The 19,323-nt window shown below is 42.7% G+C and overlaps 1 protein-coding gene across 1 annotated transcript in view; it reads left to right on the top strand.

Moving 5' to 3' along the window:
- The first annotated feature begins 2,734 nt into the window (after positions 1-2,734).
- PPP1CB (protein phosphatase 1 catalytic subunit beta) overlaps positions 2,735-19,323 on the top strand; it is a 29,480-nt gene continuing 12,891 nt past the window's right edge. Inside the window, exons 1-3 of the mRNA XM_048079451.2 lie at positions 2,735-3,040; positions 15,086-15,217; positions 18,937-19,167. Coding sequence (XP_047935408.1) covers positions 2,989-3,040; positions 15,086-15,217; positions 18,937-19,167 — 415 coding nt within the window. The 5' untranslated portion in view covers positions 2,735-2,988. The remainder of the gene's footprint in view (positions 3,041-15,085; positions 15,218-18,936; positions 19,168-19,323) is intronic.

Here is a 19,323-nt window from a genome sequence, read left to right as displayed (position 1 = left end):
AAATAACTTAAAAGTGCACGTCATGCACCAACCTTAAAGAGGAACAAGTGGTCAACATGGTGGCTGAGCCTACGTAAGGTAACCAGAAAAGAGTAGGAAATATCCGAGATGTTAAGACAGAGCTCTGTAGCTGGGACATAAGCATCTCGGTAGCAAAATATGTGAGAACTCATGTCTAGGAAGCCACAGTTTAGAGAACGACTCTTACTAACCTACAATTTCTTGCCAACTTATTTGGAAATCTCTGTTGTTCAAGTCTTATATTCAGCAGAACAGCACTGAATTAAAAGACACCTCGAGACAGCATGTGGTTCCGGAGAGGAAAGTTGGCATGCAGGGTACTTAGGGTAAATGGCACTGAGACCGAGCAGGAGAAAGTTAGCAGCAAAGCCGTGTTTGTGGACATAAGAGGAAATTTCAAAATAACCGAAAGGAAATTTAGAAAGATGAGCATTATTAATGAGAATTTGCTAAAGGCATGAGCAACATTCAGGTCCTCCTGCTACTTAAATCACCAGTTAGATCTTTGGTCTGTACCCGTGTATGCTGTAATGTCAGAAATTCCTGAACATCTCCCCTTGATCAAAGACAGTGCATTCAGTCCGCATTAAATACTTCTTTCTGAAACGTAGAAGACAATGGGCCTCATTCTCTGATCTTTTCATTCTACTTGCTGCAATGGGATTATGCCACAATAAACCACAGAATCTGTCAAGTTTTATGCCCCAAGTAAGAAAGTCACATACTCGTTTCCCTGCTCAAGCTACAAAGCAAGCGGGGGCACGCTTTGCAGAGTTCTGTTGCACAGCGAGGGACAGCGACTGTCCTCCCCTCTGGTGGCCCATGTGCAGATGCGTGCACGCACGGGTGCGTGGAGCAGGAGAGAAGCCTCAATGCGGTGTGGGAGCCAAGACGCAGCAGAGATGGGAGCCAGGAGGTGGACGGGGAGGTGTCATACTTCCAATGCCAAGGGTAGCACCAGCGGGCTTCCCTCGTCATGTAATGATGCCCCTTGTTCACCCGAGCGTAACTGAGAGAGTTACACTTGTGCCAGATGTCCTCAGGAACGCAATGTCAAGAGTGATGTAGGTCATTGTGGGTTCAGATATGATGCGGTAAAATTAAACAAAAGACGGGCACAGGATCTACGAAGGAAGAAGTCGGGTATTTTCCCAGCCTCTATTGCAGCATGTTCTGTTCCACGGCATCTGCTTTTTAAATTATTTTGATATCATGATATGTTGCTGAGTTGTTGCTGGAACATGCTGACATGCCTAGTAAAAACAGTTGTTAAGGAATTATGTTTTGCTCAGTGTATCTGAAAGTTGTGCATCTTCTGGAGTTTTTGAGGACAAATTAATTGTATATTTATGTCACAGGGAATGATAATTTCGTATCTCTATTCTGTTGTCAATGCAAAATGTTCTACGATAATGTACTATTATGTTTGAACTTGATGTTGCAGTGGCTTAAAATAACCTTCACAGCACTTCAGTAGTGTGAAATGAAACTGGGACGATTCCTAAAAGCTCAGGAGAGTGTATCTATTAGTTTTGGCAGGAATGAAGTAGTTAGGATAAGGAAGATCCTTTTAAGAGCTGAATAATTGCTTTTCCTAGTTTAACAAAAAAAATGAAAGACAAAGCTTTGATGTGCTATTGAGATTTTCACCACTGTCAGAAATTGGAAAATAAGGATATGTGTATGATATGTGTATGCTTTCAGCAGACGAGTCGGAATTGCATCTCCATGTACGCTGCCAACAAAAGGAGATACAAAATAAATTTTCTTCTCTGGAGTTTCTTCCTCTTCCTTCAGTGAATCCAAGTGAAACTTTATTATCATTGCCTACGTATTTCAAAAGAGTGCTCTTTTACCTGGCTGTCTGGACACCTACCAGTGTCTGACGCCTAATCACTGCCCCACCTTGTCCTAATTGCTTTTGTTTTTCTCATCCTCATTTTCTCCTAATCAAAAGATAAAAACTAGGTTTTGAAACTACTACAGGTGACAGGATTTTGCTGACTTGTACAGATGGATGAAGAAAATCACATTTGAGCTCACCGAGATATGTTTCTACATTGACACCTGTATTTAGCCATATAAATAAGTGGCCTGTTTTTTTCTAGAACGTCTGCAGGTTGTTTGGTGTGAGGGATGAGCCAGTCACCGTATGTATTTTGTCAGTATGTATGTAGTTGCGTGCTGTCCTGCTTCGCTATGAGTTCTCACCTACATTTTAAAACATTTTTCTGTCCACTCAAGGCAAGCAATGGTTGACACAAGTATGTAAATTAACGTGCTTTTAGAGCATTCATCTTAAATGTATACATATATGTATACATGAAATCACCAAAAAAGTACGTTAGCAGGTCTGTCCACAGTGAAACAAACACATTAGTTATGAGGTTCTTGACAACTGCGTTAAGAGCAGGGCTACGAAGAGCACAGTTCCAGTTTTGAGAGATTATAATTATTTTTAATAAATATTTTTAATAATTTAAATTTCAATTATTTTTAATAAACTGGGCTTCCACGGGCGGTCCCAGCAGCTGAGCGGAACCCCCTCACGGCCCGGCCGGGGGCCGATATCAGACCCCACAGGGGAGCGGCGGCGGCGCTGTGCGCATGCGCCTTGCAGCCCGCCAGCCCGCTCCGGAGCCTGCGCGGCGAGCGGTCGGGCGGAGGAGGGGGGTGCGCGGTGCGCATGCGCGGTGGCGGCGGCTGCTGAGGCGGGGGCTGGCGGGGCGGGCAGGAGGGGCGGCCGCTTCCCCCCGCTACGGCCGTGAGGGACCGGCGGCAGCGGCGGCGCTTGGGGCTGCCAGCGGAGGCGGCCGGCCCGAGGGGACCGGTGGTGGTGGTGGCCGCGGGGGGTGGGGGGAGCCGTCCGTGCTGCGGCCGCCGCTTCCCGCTCCTCCTCCTCCTCCTCCGTGAGGCGCCCTCCAGCCCGCCCTCTCCCCGCCCGGGACCGAGCGCGGCGGCCACAAAATGGCGGACGGGGAGCTGAACGTGGACAGCCTCATCACACGGCTGCTGGAAGGTGAGCGGCCGCCGGGACGGAGGGTGTCCGGGCACCGACAGCCCGCCGGGGGATGGGGGAGCCTGCGGGGAGCCGGGGGGGGGGAGGCGGCGGGGAGCCGGTCCTCGCCCGGGGCACGGGGAGCCCGCCCGGCCCTGGGCGAAGTGCCTGTGCTCCTCTGAAAAATAAAAGAATAACGATAAAAGGGCCTTGGAGGAGACCTGCGGCTGGATAAGCCCCGTGTGGTGGGAGCATGGAGGGAGCCTGCCTGCCTGCCTGCGGGGCAGCCGCCCGGGCTCTCCTGGGGCCGTGAAGGGGCTTGGGGGGTTCCTGTGAAACGAGGAGACTGCCAGACCCCCTGCTGCTGGGGAGCCCAGGGCTTCCCTCTTCGCTTTTATTGAAGTCATGTCCTGAATATTTGGTTTTCCTAGGCCTGTGCTGGCATTAATCTCCCTCTCCACATTCAACAAATACCTGGTGCGCCGGAGATGCGAGTGCGCGCACAGACAGATGTGCTGGTCGCCTGCTTGCTTGCCACAAATGGAGATACCAACCTCACGCATTTGGGTCACTCTGCAGAGGGCTTATAGAAAGAAATTTACCTACATGGAGGAGAAACATGTTTTATAAGTCTGAAAGTTTTATGTAGCTGAGTTATTGCAGAGCAGAATTTTTAAGGCGTTGAGGGTCTCTTTGTAATTGCTGTTCTTTTTAGAAGTGGAACTGTAATTTATAAACAGTAAAATCAGTACTTTAAAATCCACAAAGGCTTTGGCAGCTGCGGTCATGTTTGTGTTTCAAGATACGTGCTGTAGTGTAGTATGGAAAGAACCATCGGGGATCGTCAGTCAAAGTTTATCTCTGATCACTATTACAGATAAACTTCCCATTTTCTGGATGTTGAAATCCAGATTAGTAGGTCAGTTTCAGACAAGCAAAACAGAACCTAGTAAACATTGACTTTTATTGCATGTATTTTTGGGGACTTCACAATGAATAAGTATGGTGTCATGGGGTTTTTTGGTTGTTTTTTGGTTGTCTTTTTTTTTTTTTTGTAGAGACACCTCAGTTGTCAAGAGGTACTGTTCCTCCTTGCTCTTCTGGTAGTTGCTTAAATATAGAATGGTTTAAGAGGAGGTGATGAAGACTTTTAAAATACTTCATACCTTTTGCACACACCATTAATACTTGTGTTGCAGCTCTCTAGTTTTTTGGGTTATGGTTGGTTGCACTGAGACTGAGCAACCTGATCGGTGCTTTCTATTTTTTCTTGTATTTTTGCAGCCGTTTCTCAGTCTTCCCTGCTCTGAGCAGATTAGGAAGACTCTTTAGGAAAACAGGGTGACTTTTTTTTCTGCTTTTTCTGCTTGTCGCCTACAAACAGTTGTAGGAGTGCCTTGTACAACATCTTGTATCTGAAAGGGAATAGATTCTTCCAAGGTGTATTTGGAGAAAAATAAACATAAAGTGTATTGTGTCTGGATTATTTTTGCTTCCATTTAACATCTTTTAGTTGTTTTACTGCTAATGTACAGTATTTTAAGCTGTGGTTGAATAGTAGTGTTCCACAATGAAACCTTTTTGTACAGTTGGCAGCTCACAAGCTGGAGCTTATGCTGTTGCTTAGCTGACCTGTTCTGGTAAAGTGAGTATGGATCCCTCCCCATGCTGCTTGCGCAGAAAAATTCCTATAGACTTTTATCTCTGGAGCAATTAATTAGTTAAAAGTATGTTGGCTCCATTATTCTCACTTCAGTTTGGACTAAAACAATGAGGAAATGTGGCTTTTGAGTGGTAAACAATGCACATTAAAAAAATCAAACGTAATTTTTATGAAATGTTAGCAGGCAGTTTGTGTATAGTCCTTTTGGTCACTTTAAGTGAAATGGATAGCTTTCAGTTTGAACAGCGATTGTCTCAGTGGCTGCTGCACATAAATTTTAAAGGTAGCAAATATGCAACAAAGCTGCAACAAGAAACTTTCCAGTTGTCATTGGGCTGCTGGTTCGTGACCCTGTTTCTGTGCTGTGGTACTAGCTCTCGTGTCTTCTTGCTCTTACTTAATTGGGTTGTTCTCGACTGTTTTTACTGTGTTTGCTCGAGACCACTTGCCTTTTGATTGGAGTTACCTACATAGATCATCTTACCCTCCATGTGGTTCTTTTTTTGAGACGTCAATATGAAGTGGCTTATAGCCAGGCTGCTTGGGAGAATTAATTGAGAACGCCCTACTAACCCTCAACAGATGTGCATGCGTGCTTATCCTGAACATATATTTATTTTAGAGATCTTTTGAGTGCTGGAAGCCAGACCGATTAGCTCTCGAGTTAAACTAGGGACAGTTTTTGGAGAGGCTTAGCTGAGCCTAATACGTGATGATAGTGTCCTAAGACTCTAGTTTTTTCATTTCCATGTTCTTGCAATTAGTGAGTTCTTTCCTAAATTCATACTGATTTAATGAATAAAAAGGTATGCTAAGAGCTTGTTATGCATTGACTTTCTTGTACAATATGTCTGGTGTTTGGTTACTAGTTAGTGGCACTGTATAAATAACTTTTATTTGGAAGAAAATAAAGTCGAAGTGTATAATGTATGCTTAAAGACTGAAGGTAGCAATGTCCTCTCTTTTTTTCTTCTATCTTCAGACTTCCCATTCCTGCTTATTTACTGGAAGAATGAGGGAGGTGCTGGTGCTTCTAGATGTGCGCCTGATCATGGAGATACTTTGGGCTTGTAATAAGATTTAGTTTGATAGAGAAATCATGTATAAATGGATCTGCAACCATTTACAGGTCATGTAACCACAAAATTCTGTAGCTTAGTGAAAACATTTAGGCTATGTGACCACAAAAGTGAATTAACTGAATTAGCCCTAGGACTGTTTTTCTTGTGCAAGTATTAAGAATTGGAGTCATGGGTTAGGCTTAGTTAAGCTACGGTATACAAAAAGATGATCGCCTCTTTTTAGCTTTAGTATGTTGTTTTGTTGTGTGTGTGTGTGTGTGTTTTTTCTTCCTACCTTCCCAGCTATGCCATCTGGTGGATGGATCTTCAGGTCATGCACAGGAGCACACACACGAGCGTCAGCAGCACAAAAGACGCGCAGCGTGCTGCATTGTGCCCCATCCAGGCACACCGTGTATCCCTTGATGGGAAATGCCCTAATATTTGGAGAAATGCTGAGCTAAACTGGCACACCAGGCTTACGTTTAAGCCAGGCTCTAAGGTAGCTTAAGCTTTGGGTATGCGTGGAAAAGTTCCCTCTGTAGCAAAGCAAGAGTGCTGGAGTAGCTGTGCTGCCTCTTGTAAGGAGTGCTGTGGGTGGTGGTGAAGTTACACTGCTGTGTTCCTGTCTGGGTGCTGGGCTTCCTGTTTGTGCTATGAATGTCTCTTAAATACCTCCAGGTGGACCGGACTTTCTGTTCTTTCAGATATATAGGTATCTGTCTCGGTAAACACTAAGGAGGTTATCATGTGGAAGGGAGGACTTGGGGAAACACAGAGACACAGTAGCCTTAAAAACAAGCTGGATTTCTGTGAAGAAGGCTTATTTATATTGCTGTACAAGCTAATTTACCTTGGCTAGACAAAGCTAGACTCTTAAGTCTGTCTAACCTATTAAATAATGATCTGAATTCAGTTAGTGGAACGTAATGTGGATTTGCTCTAAAACAAAATTATTTTTTGGTGAGGCTGGCAGGGCTGCTAGTTCTGATAGTACCGAACCCACCACGAAGGCTGGGAGATGCTCATCCAGTAAGAGGCTTGTCAAACTTGCGGCAGACGTGGAGAATGGATGTTGCTGCAGCGTTCAGCTAAAAGCGCGATTTTTGCAGCCACCGTAATAAAGGCCGGTTGTATAGTGCTCTTACTGTGTCATGTGATGTCTTTTAAGAAGGCTACAGCCCTTGGTTTCTTCTGAATGCAGAGGTCTTGCAGACAGTGACGAAGACTGAAATTTGAATATGACTCAGTTTTTCAGATGAAAGGTGAACTTCAAATGCTTATGAAATAATTGAGATTTAAATGCTACAGAGCTGTTGGGCTCATGCATGATGGTCAGTAATATTTCAGATTCTGTTACTGCCGTAACAAATGAACGTGCCCAGCCAGCGTGATGGTCTGGTGTAATAGCGTAGTGGTGCTGGTGGTTCTGCAGGGTTCGTAACTGATCCTGACAGAGAGGCAGCTGCAGAGAAGAGTAGTCCGTGTGGGCTAGCCCTGGCTGGCGGCTCAGCACCGCCCCGCTGCTTGCTCAGTCTCCCTGGGTGGGGTGGGGAGAGACCCATAAAGGTGAAGATGTGAGAGACAACTCCTGGGCTGAGATAAAGACAGCTTACTGGGCAAAGCAAAAGAAACAGGCAGTCCGTTTGCCACTTCCCATTGGCAGGCAGGTGTTCAGTCCTGTCCAGGACAGCAGTGCTTAGCACACGTCATGGTTTCTTGGGAAGACAACGCCATTGCTCCAGACACCTCCCCCTTCCTCCTCCTTTCCCCCAGGTTTTATCACTGAGCACAACTCCACGTGGTGTGGGGACATCCCTTTGGTCGGTTGGGGCCAGCTGTCCCGGCTGTGTCCCCTCCCAGCTCCGGGTGCACCCCCAGCCTGCCGGCTGGCAGGGCAGCACGAGGAGCAGAGACATCCTTGGCTCTGTGCAGGCACCGCTCTGCAACAGCTAAAACATCGGTGTGGTATCACCACTGTTCTCATCAAAAATCCAAAACACAGTATCATGTGAACCTCTGTGAGGAAAATTAACTCCATCCCAGCCAAAGCCGTGACAGCGATCCACTGCAGAATAACATGAACACACTATGGAGATGAGTGTTGAAAAACCACAATACTATAAAATAAAATACTATAAAATAAAAATACTACCTTGATATGGTGCGAAGTCATTCGATAACCCTTGTATTAGGAAAACAAACACGAACAACTCAACAAGGAGTTTTTAGCGAAGGAAAGATTTTCTTGAAATAGTCTCTTTGGAGAGAGAAGGAAAACTGTTGTTTTTAGCTGTCTGTTCCCTGGAGGGTATGTGCTGTATTAAACAGGGAAGAAGGAGCAGAAGGAAGAATGGTGTTTGTTGCTGGGCTTGTACATCAGTGCAGATACGAGCCCGTTCATCCTTGGCTTTATAAGTGCAGGACGAACGGGAGAGCTAGCTTCAAAAATTATGCTGAAGGCCAAGAAGAGCCTGGTGTCAGAAAATGTCCCCTGGTGTTCCTTTATTCTGTCCGCTTACTGTGCTGCTCTAGGCCTGCATGGTTCAGTTACTCTTTCACTCAAATATTCTGCAACAGTTTTGACTTGTCTCGGGGTCTTGCTTGGAGTACAGCGAAATCGCAGCGTAAAAGAAAAAACAACGCTGCTTTATTTAATGTAAATAGGAGGATTTTTTACCCTTGATAGTTAAATGCTTGTGAGTGATCACTACAAAAGTAGGTACGTAACAATAAAAAAAAGAAAGGCAGTATGTGGTTTAGCAGGGTGAAGCCAAGCATACTATATTTGGCTGTAGCTCAGTGAGGTCAGATGCTGTACTTGGGAAGGGCTCTGCGCGTAGGGAGGGCTGCTGCGAGCTACAGCCCGAGGTGCTTCTCATGCTGTCTGTATCTGCCTCATCATTTTAGCATAGAAACGACCCTGTTTGCTGCCTTCTCATAGTGTTGGCATACAGTTTGTCTTACAGCATAGGCTACCTTGTCTTAGTTCTGCAGCACCATCTTCTGTGGTTTTGGGCAATTTAATATCAATCTCGATAGAAAGCCTTTATCTGTATATCTTACATAACCATATTTAGTACCTGAGGAGTTGGAGATGCAAATGTCATGTTAAACCCTGGCTTTTTTATTACAACTTAAGCAATTTTCCTCCTTGCTATTTCTCATGAGTTACAAAGTAACTTTGTAATCAGCCCCGACCTTTCTCTAGTTTTAGGAATTTTTGTTACTGATGCTTTAGAGGAAAATTCAAGTCAAACTTTGAGAAAGAAGTTGAAATTCTGTGTTGCGTGAGACTTTAATGATAGGTTAACCTTGCAAGGGGACTGGAAAAGAATTTGCCACCACTTTGTACAGTACAGCATAGTAAGAGGCTTCTACCTCGTGCTTTGCTATTTGCATGGATTTTTGGTTCAAGTGTAATTAACCAAACACAGTAAGTGCAGGCCAATAACAAGCATTAGGATTAAGTGTTTCACTTACAGAATGGAGTAACTGCTGTGATCTTGTCCTTCAGCCCTGGATCCGGCGTTTCTTGGGATGGTGTGTAGTTCAGGAGGTCTGGGACCATAAGCTGGTGCATGGAATCTCCCTCTGTGCAAGTAAGCAGCAGGCGGCCCATGAAAAGCAAATGCAGTGGGTGAAGCTTGACGTAGGTGCATTTGGTGTTGTTGTGGGCTGATTTGGGTTTCTTCTGAAGCAACTTGAGGTAGCTGCTGCTGCTTCTCCCTGAGCATTAGTTCTACTGGTAGTATGAATTTTAAGAATATAAATCCAACTTTTGGGGGAAGAGGAACACTTCTTTGTTTGGTTATTTCCCTGGTTAGAAATTAAAGGCTTGGGCAGTCTCTTACTCTGCGGTCATTTTGTTTAATGTTAAATAAGTCCTGTTAAAGTGAGCTTACAGCAATCGTGTTGTTCAGCAAAATACTTTATCTCAAGGGCATCCAGTAAAGACAAATTTATTAGTGTTTTTAGACCACTTAGATGGAAAAGTGCAGTCCTTCAGGAAAAAAGCTCCCAAGAAAGTTAATTCTTTGGGTTTTAGTGTGGAGTTCAGATGATGTACCCTACAAAAGGCACAGGGCTTTGCATGCGTGTACAGACTGGCTGTGTGTTCAGCAGTATGCTGTGTACTGAATGGAGCAAAGTGTGGCAGGGCTTGAGTTACCTTACTGTTGTCCGCAGGCTGCTGTGGGAATGAAAGCCACGTTAACCTTAGTTTTGTTGCAGCAATTCAGAAACTTTGTAAACTTGTATTGTTGGCATAGCTCTTGTCATTTTGGTGCAAAATACTTCTGGGTGACAGCTGTACAATTTAAATAACAAAATATTTTGAGGGAATAGAAGCTTTGCTTTTGAAAATGGAAGACGTTTTAAATCCAATCCAGGATACTTAACTTTAAAAACCATGGAAGCCTATAACTTAGATTTTAAAAATTGAGCAGATAACTTGAGAACGTGTTTCCAAAACTGTCAGAACTGTTTTGTTTTTTTTTTTTCTCCCAAGTAGTGGGTAGTATCGCCTTTGGCTTCCAAATCCGTTCTACTCCTGGAGAGGCTGTTCAGGATTCGTCAAATATTCCCAAATGCTTTGAGGTACAAGAGAGAGACAGCTAAATGCTGTAGCTGTTAGTTGCCAATCATCAAACATTCCAGAGAATGTTATGGGAGAATATCAACTTGGGGGATGTTGGTGGAATCGACTGCTTGCTTGCAGTCTTGTGGTGTGGTGTGGTTTTGTTTGCTTTTTGTTCAAGATATGCTCTGGCAAATAGAAATGAGAAATAGAATGAACATAGAATGTGAAAGCCACAATTCCAGAAATGCCTTGGCCGGGGATGCTGCCGAAAGAAGCAGAACCAGCTGCTTATTCCTTCACTAGACCTAGCCCAAGTTCACAGTGGATGTCTCCTCCAGCCTGGGGAGCTATCTAGATTAAGCCTCTTTGTTGCGTCTTTCTGCTAGACAGAAAATATGAGCTCCCTGATGTGTTTTACTGTGCGGCCATACAAATGCGTCTGCCCACAAAGTAAGAGCTCAGAGGAAGAGGGAGCAATGCTGGCCTCGTTTTTTTGATCCTTAGAAGGGTATACAGGATCTAATGTTCTGCTAAAAGCATGAGCGTTGTCCAGAAAACAGGACGCACATGCTGTTGGAGAGCATGGTGTAAATGCTTAGGACAGCTGAGTGCCCCACAGCTGATTTAGTAATTGAAGAAACTTCTATTAGTGATGCCACAAAATGAGGAGCTTAGTTACTTAAAGTGAGAGGCGCCCCAGAAACGGGATGACAGACTAGGTTAGTGGATTTCCTCTGTTTCATGGAGGAGAATGGCAAAAGAAGCGATGCCCGTACAACTTGCAACAACCAGTTCTCAAACCGCGCTCCTGGGTGTCATTTCCTTCCTGGCCACTATTGCCTTGTAGCCATACATAACGTTCTAGTCTCTGGAATGAGTTTGGAGGAATAAAAACAAACAAAAGTAAAGCAAACAAACACCTTGCAGAAGTTTTTCTTTCCTGGCACTGTGCAACCGTTCTCAAATGACCAGTTCCTATTGCTAGGCTTACTAAGGTTGCTTATCGAAGGTTGTGTAGATGCTGAGAACGCTGTAATAGTGATTAGAGCATCTCTTGGATTGCTACAGGAAATAGTGTGCTAAAATAATAGCTTGACAGTACAATGCATGGAGTTGCTTTTAATTCTTTGTTCTCTACTGTATCACCATGGTTTAAGCTCCTTGCAGCACAGGCTTCTTCTGGCACAGCACTGCACACATGGGATTGTGAATTACAAGAGGAGTTGCTGTCCCTTCTGAAGATATTCACGTAAATCAAAGCTTGTTTGCGGTTTCTGCATCTTAGAGGACTAATTTATATCTAATGTCGAGGTGCTGTGCCTGCTCTGGGTCAATGGCAGCCATTGGCAATGGGTGGCTTTCCCGGTGCTGGTAGAGCCTTTTATGAGCTGCAAACCTCCCAGTGCGTGCAGCTCTGACTAGCGAGTTTTAGTAATGGCTGCCTGTAGCCATTTGCAAAGAAGTCTGAAAAACACCGCTTACACTCTAGATCTGATTCTCCTAACTTCCTCTTAAATCTGTTTTGAGGACTTGGCTTTTGCAAAACTAAATATGGTGAGAGATGCTCCTATTTACAATCCGAGCAGTGCCCAGCTGAGTCGAGGAGTCACAAACAAAACTCTAGCTGTAGTGTAAGTCAGTAAAAGATGTGCTTGGCCCTGCTCATGTGCGTGTGGCCCAGCCCTTTCAGATGACTAGCTGGCTGACCTTTCAACACCTCCCAGTGTGAATCCAGCGACGTGCTGAGGCTTCCCGGGTCCCAGCACCTTCTCATGTTTCCATACATAAGTTGTTTATGGATGATCGGGGACCGTGGGAGAACTTCTTTGCTCTTTAGCATGTTATTGGTGGTTATTCTTCTTGAAATCCCAGACTCTGTGCTGAGCAGACCTGTTTGCGGGGAGCTGCTGCCTGCTGGCATGGGGAGGGCTTCATCATGGTGTGGTGCCCCAGGTTCCTTCCTGGGGCAGAAAGTAACTGTGATCATTGGGCGTGCTTTATCTCCTGTTCAAGAGTGATGTGCTTGATGTAGTTCTAGCAACTTGCTTACCTGGAGAATCCGACCATGGTGGCGGGTTGCCAGACTTTGCATTGGTTTGTCTGTTAGGGGCTGCAGTGTACAAGGCTCTACTGCAAAAAGTCAAGAGCTAACAGCATGGCGCTGGATGTACTGACTGTGGCAGGTAGCTAGATGTGAAGTCGGGCTGCGTGGTCTAGTGTAAAAATCCAGCAGCATTAAAAGCTCAGTCCTATAAAGCAATTGATGCAAGTTTAAACCTCCCGTCAAGTTTCAAAGGGAGTTAAAGCAAAAGTCTGGCGTCTTAAGAACTGCTGATTGGATCAGAGCTATTTGAAGTAGTACGAGTGCTCTTCTTGAACTGCACTCTCAGTTTGGGACTCTGGTTTGGGGCTACTGGTGGTAACATTAGGGGGTGTATATGGTGGGGTTTCCTGGGCTCAAGGTCCAAGACTAGATAGGATGTAAATTGCACAGTTAAGTTGCTTCTTGGTTTTAATTTGGTGTTGCAAAATGTTATGAAAGTAGTTAAACACAGAAGAAAACTTGATTGCTTATCAAAAGAGGTTAAAAGAATACATAGTTTGCGGAAGAAAAATGTGGCTGACAAGCAGCTAGTTGGGCTGCATGCTTCTTTGGCGTGATCTTGTGTTATAAGCATCAGACAGCCAAGGGGTTAAAATGGAGCAGAATCATTTCAATAAATGATAGCCATTGGAATGGTTGTTAGGACTGTGCTCTGTCAGGTGGGAGCTTTCTGTGTAGTGCTGGCTTATTGCATCTAGGCAGCGAGCTTCAGATCTGTGGAAGGAACCTGTTTAAGCTACCCAAACAAAGCACTAGAAAAGCGTGGAGATTGTTGGAGCGTTCTGGTACCCTCAAATCGAATAGTCAAGTCCTGCACAAAGCTGTCAAGGCCTGTTTTTTCTTTTGCCAATAATCTCTTCGGGGCTGAAGGGCTATCCATAAGTGCATCATCTAGTAGACATTTGAGATGTGGTGAAACTGAAGCCTGTACGCTTTTGCTCTCCCATCACGTTGACTGTTTGCCCTTGTATTCTCTTAATATGTTACCCCACATCTTAATGCGTGAGCAATGTTCTACAACAAAAAAAGTTACTAAAAAGCTGTTTGCTGCCTCTAACATAGTTGTTAGCTAAAAGCATGTGACTTACCATATGGCAGGTGTCGCGTGGTACTGATGGGGAGCTTCCCTGAAAGGAGTCCTGAGCGCCACTTGTACCGGCCCTGTCCTGGTGGCATTCTGATGAGCAAGGTGTTTCCAAGGGAGCCCCGCTGTGCGTAAAGTGGCCCTCCAGCTGGCTGTCCCAAGATCTGCTTTCACATCTTCCCTGCTTGAGATAATTCTTCACTTCTGCCTCCTCGTCTCTTCCTGTGACTGCTTCCTAACCTCAGCTGAACAAGACATCTGGTGCTTATTAAAAAAAAACAAAAATAAAAATCATAGCACAGTGTTGGGTTGGTCAGATGTGCATGTGATGAAAATCGGAGCAGAGCTTTTTGAGGTTAACAGTTCGGACTGCGGTACTGGCTGTCTTTAGAACAGGTTGTTTCTCCTTGTATCTTTTTTTTCCCATTATAGAATGTAGATAATGATATTGATCTCCTTTGGAAAATAAAAGGTGCAAGCTTAATATTGTTTTGAATATAGGGAAAACGGGCAACTGAGGAATTGATCTTAGCTGCGAAGAACTAGTTTTTGCACTTCTGTTAGCAAAATCTCATATTTGACTTCCTGAAGATTCAACTAATGTTTTCACCGAGCAATGTCTTAATATGTTTGAGTTTGAAAACATTTGGATTTGAACTGCTATGGGTTCGTTCCACCTTCTCTTGTAGCTACCCCTGTTGTTTAATGCTGAATGTTGCTCTGTCTGAAGCAGATGGCAGAACAGGATGTTGACCTGTTGTAGACACTAGTATATGCTGGTTTATTAGTTTGGATCTGAAGCTTGGGTTGTGCTGAGATGCAAAACTGAACTGGATGGGCCAAAGTGCAGATATTTGTGCAAAGAAGCAGCTGCAGGTAGGCTTGTCAGAGGATGGTGGTTGAAGTGTAATGTGAATGCTCTTGAAAACTGAGCACTAAATATAGATCTGAAGACCTGACTTAGGAGTATAGGAATTCAATTTCATGCTAATTGGAATGTCTCTGTTTAGATGCAGAGGTTCCAGTAACTCAAGATCCTTTATATAGGAATAAAGATTCCATCAACACCAATGTAGTTTAGTTTGATATTCCTAATGTGATAATTTCAGCCACTAAAAGCTCAAACTGTTGTCTTTTCTTTGTATTTAGCTAACTGTTGAACTCAATGGTCCTAAATAAGTTCATTTTGTGTTAATGTGAGAGCCTTTTCAGAATTTCCATTTTTAGGATTTTTTTGCCTATTGTGAATACTCTAGCATAAACCGATCGTTTATTTAAACACTTCAAGTTGCTATTTATCCACACAGAGGTGAAAGCAAAGCTTAAGTTGTTCTCTTCTGGGAACCTGACTTGCAGGCATGCACGGAGACCTTTAAGTGCTGGCTGTTACCACAGTATCAGAGTTTGGTTTCTAGAATTTTTTGGAATACATAATTCCAACACATTTGGTAGATACGGTGATGTGTGCTGACTTTTTTGTCAGATACAGACTTCAAGTGCAGGTCATCTGCACTTAGCTGTTGCTGTGCTTTGGTGTACTAGCTATCTTAATTGTTAAACATCTCATTTCAGTACGAGGATGTCGTCCTGGGAAGATCGTTCAGATGACCGAAGCAGAAGTTCGGGGCTTGTGCATAAAATCACGGGAAATATTTCTTAGCCAGCCTATTCTTCTGGAACTAGAGGCACCTCTGAAAATTTGTGGTATGTAAACTTCATATATCTGTATTCTATGTAAGTGTACACACCTCCATAGGTTTAATATGCTAGTTGGAATGGAAAGAAAATCCAATGAAAAAGATACTGGGATAGGCAAATGACCTTGACTTGGGCAGTACGAATTAGTGACTGAGGTCTTTACAATCTTAAATGCCATTTTCAACGTAGATTGGATTAAGTCAAGAAAAGGCAGTTAACAGTTGTTCCTGGTACTGTTCAGGAGCAAGTTCTCTTGCCGATAAGAGCTGCCTGTGCTCTCTTCTAGTGCTAATTTTGCAACCTGTCACTTGTACTTCCCTAAGGACTGCTTGCGTGGAGCTGCTGCTACTCCTTAGATCGTTATTTCAAAAAGCAGCTAGTTCTTTAAAAACAGAGCAAATCTTTGCTGTTGTACTTGTTCCCTTCAAAGCATAAGCAAAACAAAGATCTTTATATGATATGAAATGGAATGCTTTCCTAGTCCTTGTTCAAAAATAGTGTTGAAGAAAGTGTCGATCTAAAAAAAGAAAGATTCGTAAATTAATTTGTTAACATGTAAAAATCCCTTGAGCTTTATAGCAAGTATTATCAAACAACATTGTCATCAAATATGGGTGAAACTGTGCTTTACATCTCTAAGCTCTTATAATATGCTAGACATCTTCAGAAGTACACTGTTGTTAATAGGTATGCAGGCTTGTTTAAAACTGTTACTAAAGTATTGTAAATACAGACGTGTAATCATCCTTCAAGTTATTCACAGCAGACACAACCTTAGAAAGCAGTAAATTTCTAGAATTAGGCTGCTTAAAGTGTCAGAGTTAAAATTGAAACGGTCTTTGAGTTTGTTACTAACATGCCCAAAGATGAATTGTCCTCTTCCTAGGCTTCCTCCCGGCAGGCCTAATGTAGCAATGTTCCTTACATTGAGAGGATATTACTAATTATTAAAACATAAAAATAAAAGAATAGAAAAGTACTAAAGACAAAGTCACTTTTAAATGACTAATTGCTTGGTAGGGTGGGGAGACAAAAACCAGACCAGCTTGTTTAATAACACAAAGTTGAAGGGAAAATCCAGCTTTAGCACATTGTCTTCATGCTAGGCTGAGGAAAAGACTACAGTAGTCTCTACATATTCTTAGATAAAGGAAAGGTGAAAACTCAAATATTGTGCATAAGTCAAAGTCTGCAAAGTATAATTAGCCTCCTTCAAAGTTAATTTCTCACTTCTTAAAATCTAGACAGCTGAAAGGACTCTTAGATGCACAATAAGGTAGCAAATGCACAGTTAGATAAGGCATTTGTTATTTTTAAATTAGATTGTAAACAAAGTGATAGCACATGGAAGCGTCAGGTGCATCTACATTTAGTATTAGAGCAATTGTCAAAGATGTATGTACTTCAAAGTGAAAGAGTGATGATGTCTTTCACCAAAGCAAATTAGGCAGCTGTACTACTTTGAACTACCATATAGTGTATTCAGGCAACGCTTGAGGGATCATTATAGGACTGTCTTTTCTTGTAATCAAGTCAGTTCAGAATAAGCTTTTACATCTTGAATGACTGCGTTCTAACGTAAGATGAAAGATGTCTTATGTAAATGTCCATTTTAAAATAGTTGCAGCTTTTATCGGAAGGCTTCATATCTGATGGACTTCAACTTGTGCCCATATGAACCTGTATTTTAAATTATCAACTGCCTTCAATGGAACAGTGTTAAATGCTGTGGTCCCTTTACAAAATAGTTTCTACAAAATGTAGAAACTTTACCCTGTAAGTCCTTTGGTCATTCTGGCTCATGTGCATGACTGAAAGTAGTTCGAGACAATAAGCGTAATATTTATTTACTTGGTAGTTAATTCTGATGGTGAAGAGGTCTGGTGAGTACTAATAAAACAGTTTCAGAGCACTAGACTCAACATCATGGTGACTTGTTGACAAGTCTTCTATGTTTCCTTCTGATGACAACCTGGAGATTTCCAATATCAAGTAGACTAGAATTGTTCTTGTTGCAGCGCATGTGAAAATGATTTTAGCTGGTGGAACTACAGAGCGCATGCAATTGGATAATGCATAATATTTATCATTATTAAAAGAAAATTAGGATATAATTCCCCTCCTGGAGTAAGGAATAGCTTTTAAAAAAAAAGATATTGCCTGAAGAAGGAAGTATTGAATTTATTATGGAAAAAATAAAGAACAGAGCATCAACTAGTAACTGGAGTACATAGCTATAAGACTTGAACTGGTGAGCATACAGGTCTGGGAATGCCTTTTCAAGATTATGGAAAAAGTTGTAGGCGTGGGGGTATTGCTGCTTTTTTAGTTTTATCACAGTATCACAGATTTCTAGGTTGGAAGAGACCTCAAGATCATCGAGTCCAACATCCGACCTAACACTAAGTACTCCACTAAACCATATCGCTAAGCTCTATATCTAAACGTCTTTTAAAGACCTCCAGGGATGGTGACTCCACCACCTCCCTGGGCAGCCCATTCTAATGCCTAACAACCCTTTCGGTAAAGAAGTTCTTCCTAACATCCAACCTAAAAATCCCCTGTCACAACTTTCACCCATTCCCCCTCGTCCTGTCACCAGGCACGTGGGAGAACAGACCAACCCCCACCCCGCTACAGCCTCCTTTAAGGTACCTGTAGAGAGCGATAAGGTCACCCCTGGTATGGTCGTGGAAGCAAATTCTCTACTGGAGAATAACTGTGTTTAATAAAAACAGGTATTTTGTCACAGAACAAATGACAAAAGTGAAAATACATTTGTGGCGTGCTTAGTGTAAAGGACCAGGAGGTAGTCAGTATTATCGGCATATAGCCTGTAATGAACATTTCTTAGGTGGATTTTTTGCATTCGGTCACTCCAGTAATGAATTCTACAGTCAGCTGGAATACATCACATGCATTGTATGAGTTCCTGTAGAGTGGCTTTGGTATTATCTTTGACCTTAGGGGCAGCTCAGATGGTTACTTTTGGCTAGTCTGATATGACATGGTGTTTTAATTTCTGCACAGAGCTATTTCATGGAAAGCCTGCTTAATTTTGAAGGTGGCAGTGTGATGAGTAAGTTATTTTTCCTAAAATACTTCTGCAGGGTTGAATATCTTACAAAGGTTGTCAGTCTTTGAGTCTCTGTACTGTTTTTGTATAAATAATTGCATCAAAGGAGTTACCCTGAATGCCAGGGAATGGGGATCTTAGTACAACAGTGTTATAGGAGGACAGGCAGTTGACCTTTGAAGTAAGTGCTCACTGCCAGCACAATGTTTGGTTTCTCTCCAGTCAATCTAGATCCTTTAGTGATCTGTTATTGCAATAAATAATGTGACTTGACTTTCTCTTAGTACATTGGCTTCCTGGCCAGGTAACTGTTCAATTAGACATTCTTTCAGACTTCGTTTTAATTTGAATAAATTAGAGCATGATTAGAAAGCTTAAGCTTAATTGTGAAGACTCCTTGTGTGGCTTTTGTTTTTCAGGTTTTCATAATTAGCATTTCCACGCAGATTGTAAGTTACTTGCTTTTAGTAAATACTTAAATTTGTAATGTTAGCATGGTTCTCACCTTTCTGATGCATATTGCCAGTTTTTTTTTTTAAGGAAAGTATTTCTTTTAAGATCGGTTAATAAAAAGTGATTGACTTAAGTTCTTGATATGTCTGCTCTTTACACTGTTGCACTAATTCTTGGTAAACGTTTTCTTATTCAGGTGATATTCATGGTCAGTATACAGACTTGCTTCGACTATTTGAATATGGAGGATTCCCGCCAGAAGCTAATTATCTTTTCCTTGGAGATTATGTAGACAGAGGCAAACAGTCTTTGGAAACAATTTGCCTACTCCTGGCGTATAAAATCAAGTACCCAGAGAACTTCTTTCTCTTAAGAGGAAATCATGAGTGTGCTAGCATCAATCGGATCTATGGATTCTATGATGAATGTAAGCAAAGCCTGTTCCTTCTGAAAGCCTGTTATGTACTGTGTGTTTTGGAAGCATTTCTAGTAGTGACTCTTAAACTGCAAGGGTTTCATTATAATGTGAACCTTCTTTGAAATATTCTGTGAACCTTCTTTGAAACTTTCTGAAAGTACCTAC

Source organism: Anser cygnoides, chromosome 3 (assembly GCF_040182565.1).
Source record: "Anser cygnoides isolate HZ-2024a breed goose chromosome 3, Taihu_goose_T2T_genome, whole genome shotgun sequence".
NCBI lineage: Eukaryota > Metazoa > Chordata > Aves > Anseriformes > Anatidae > Anser > Anser cygnoides.
This window is presented reverse-complemented; position numbering and strand designations above follow the sequence as displayed.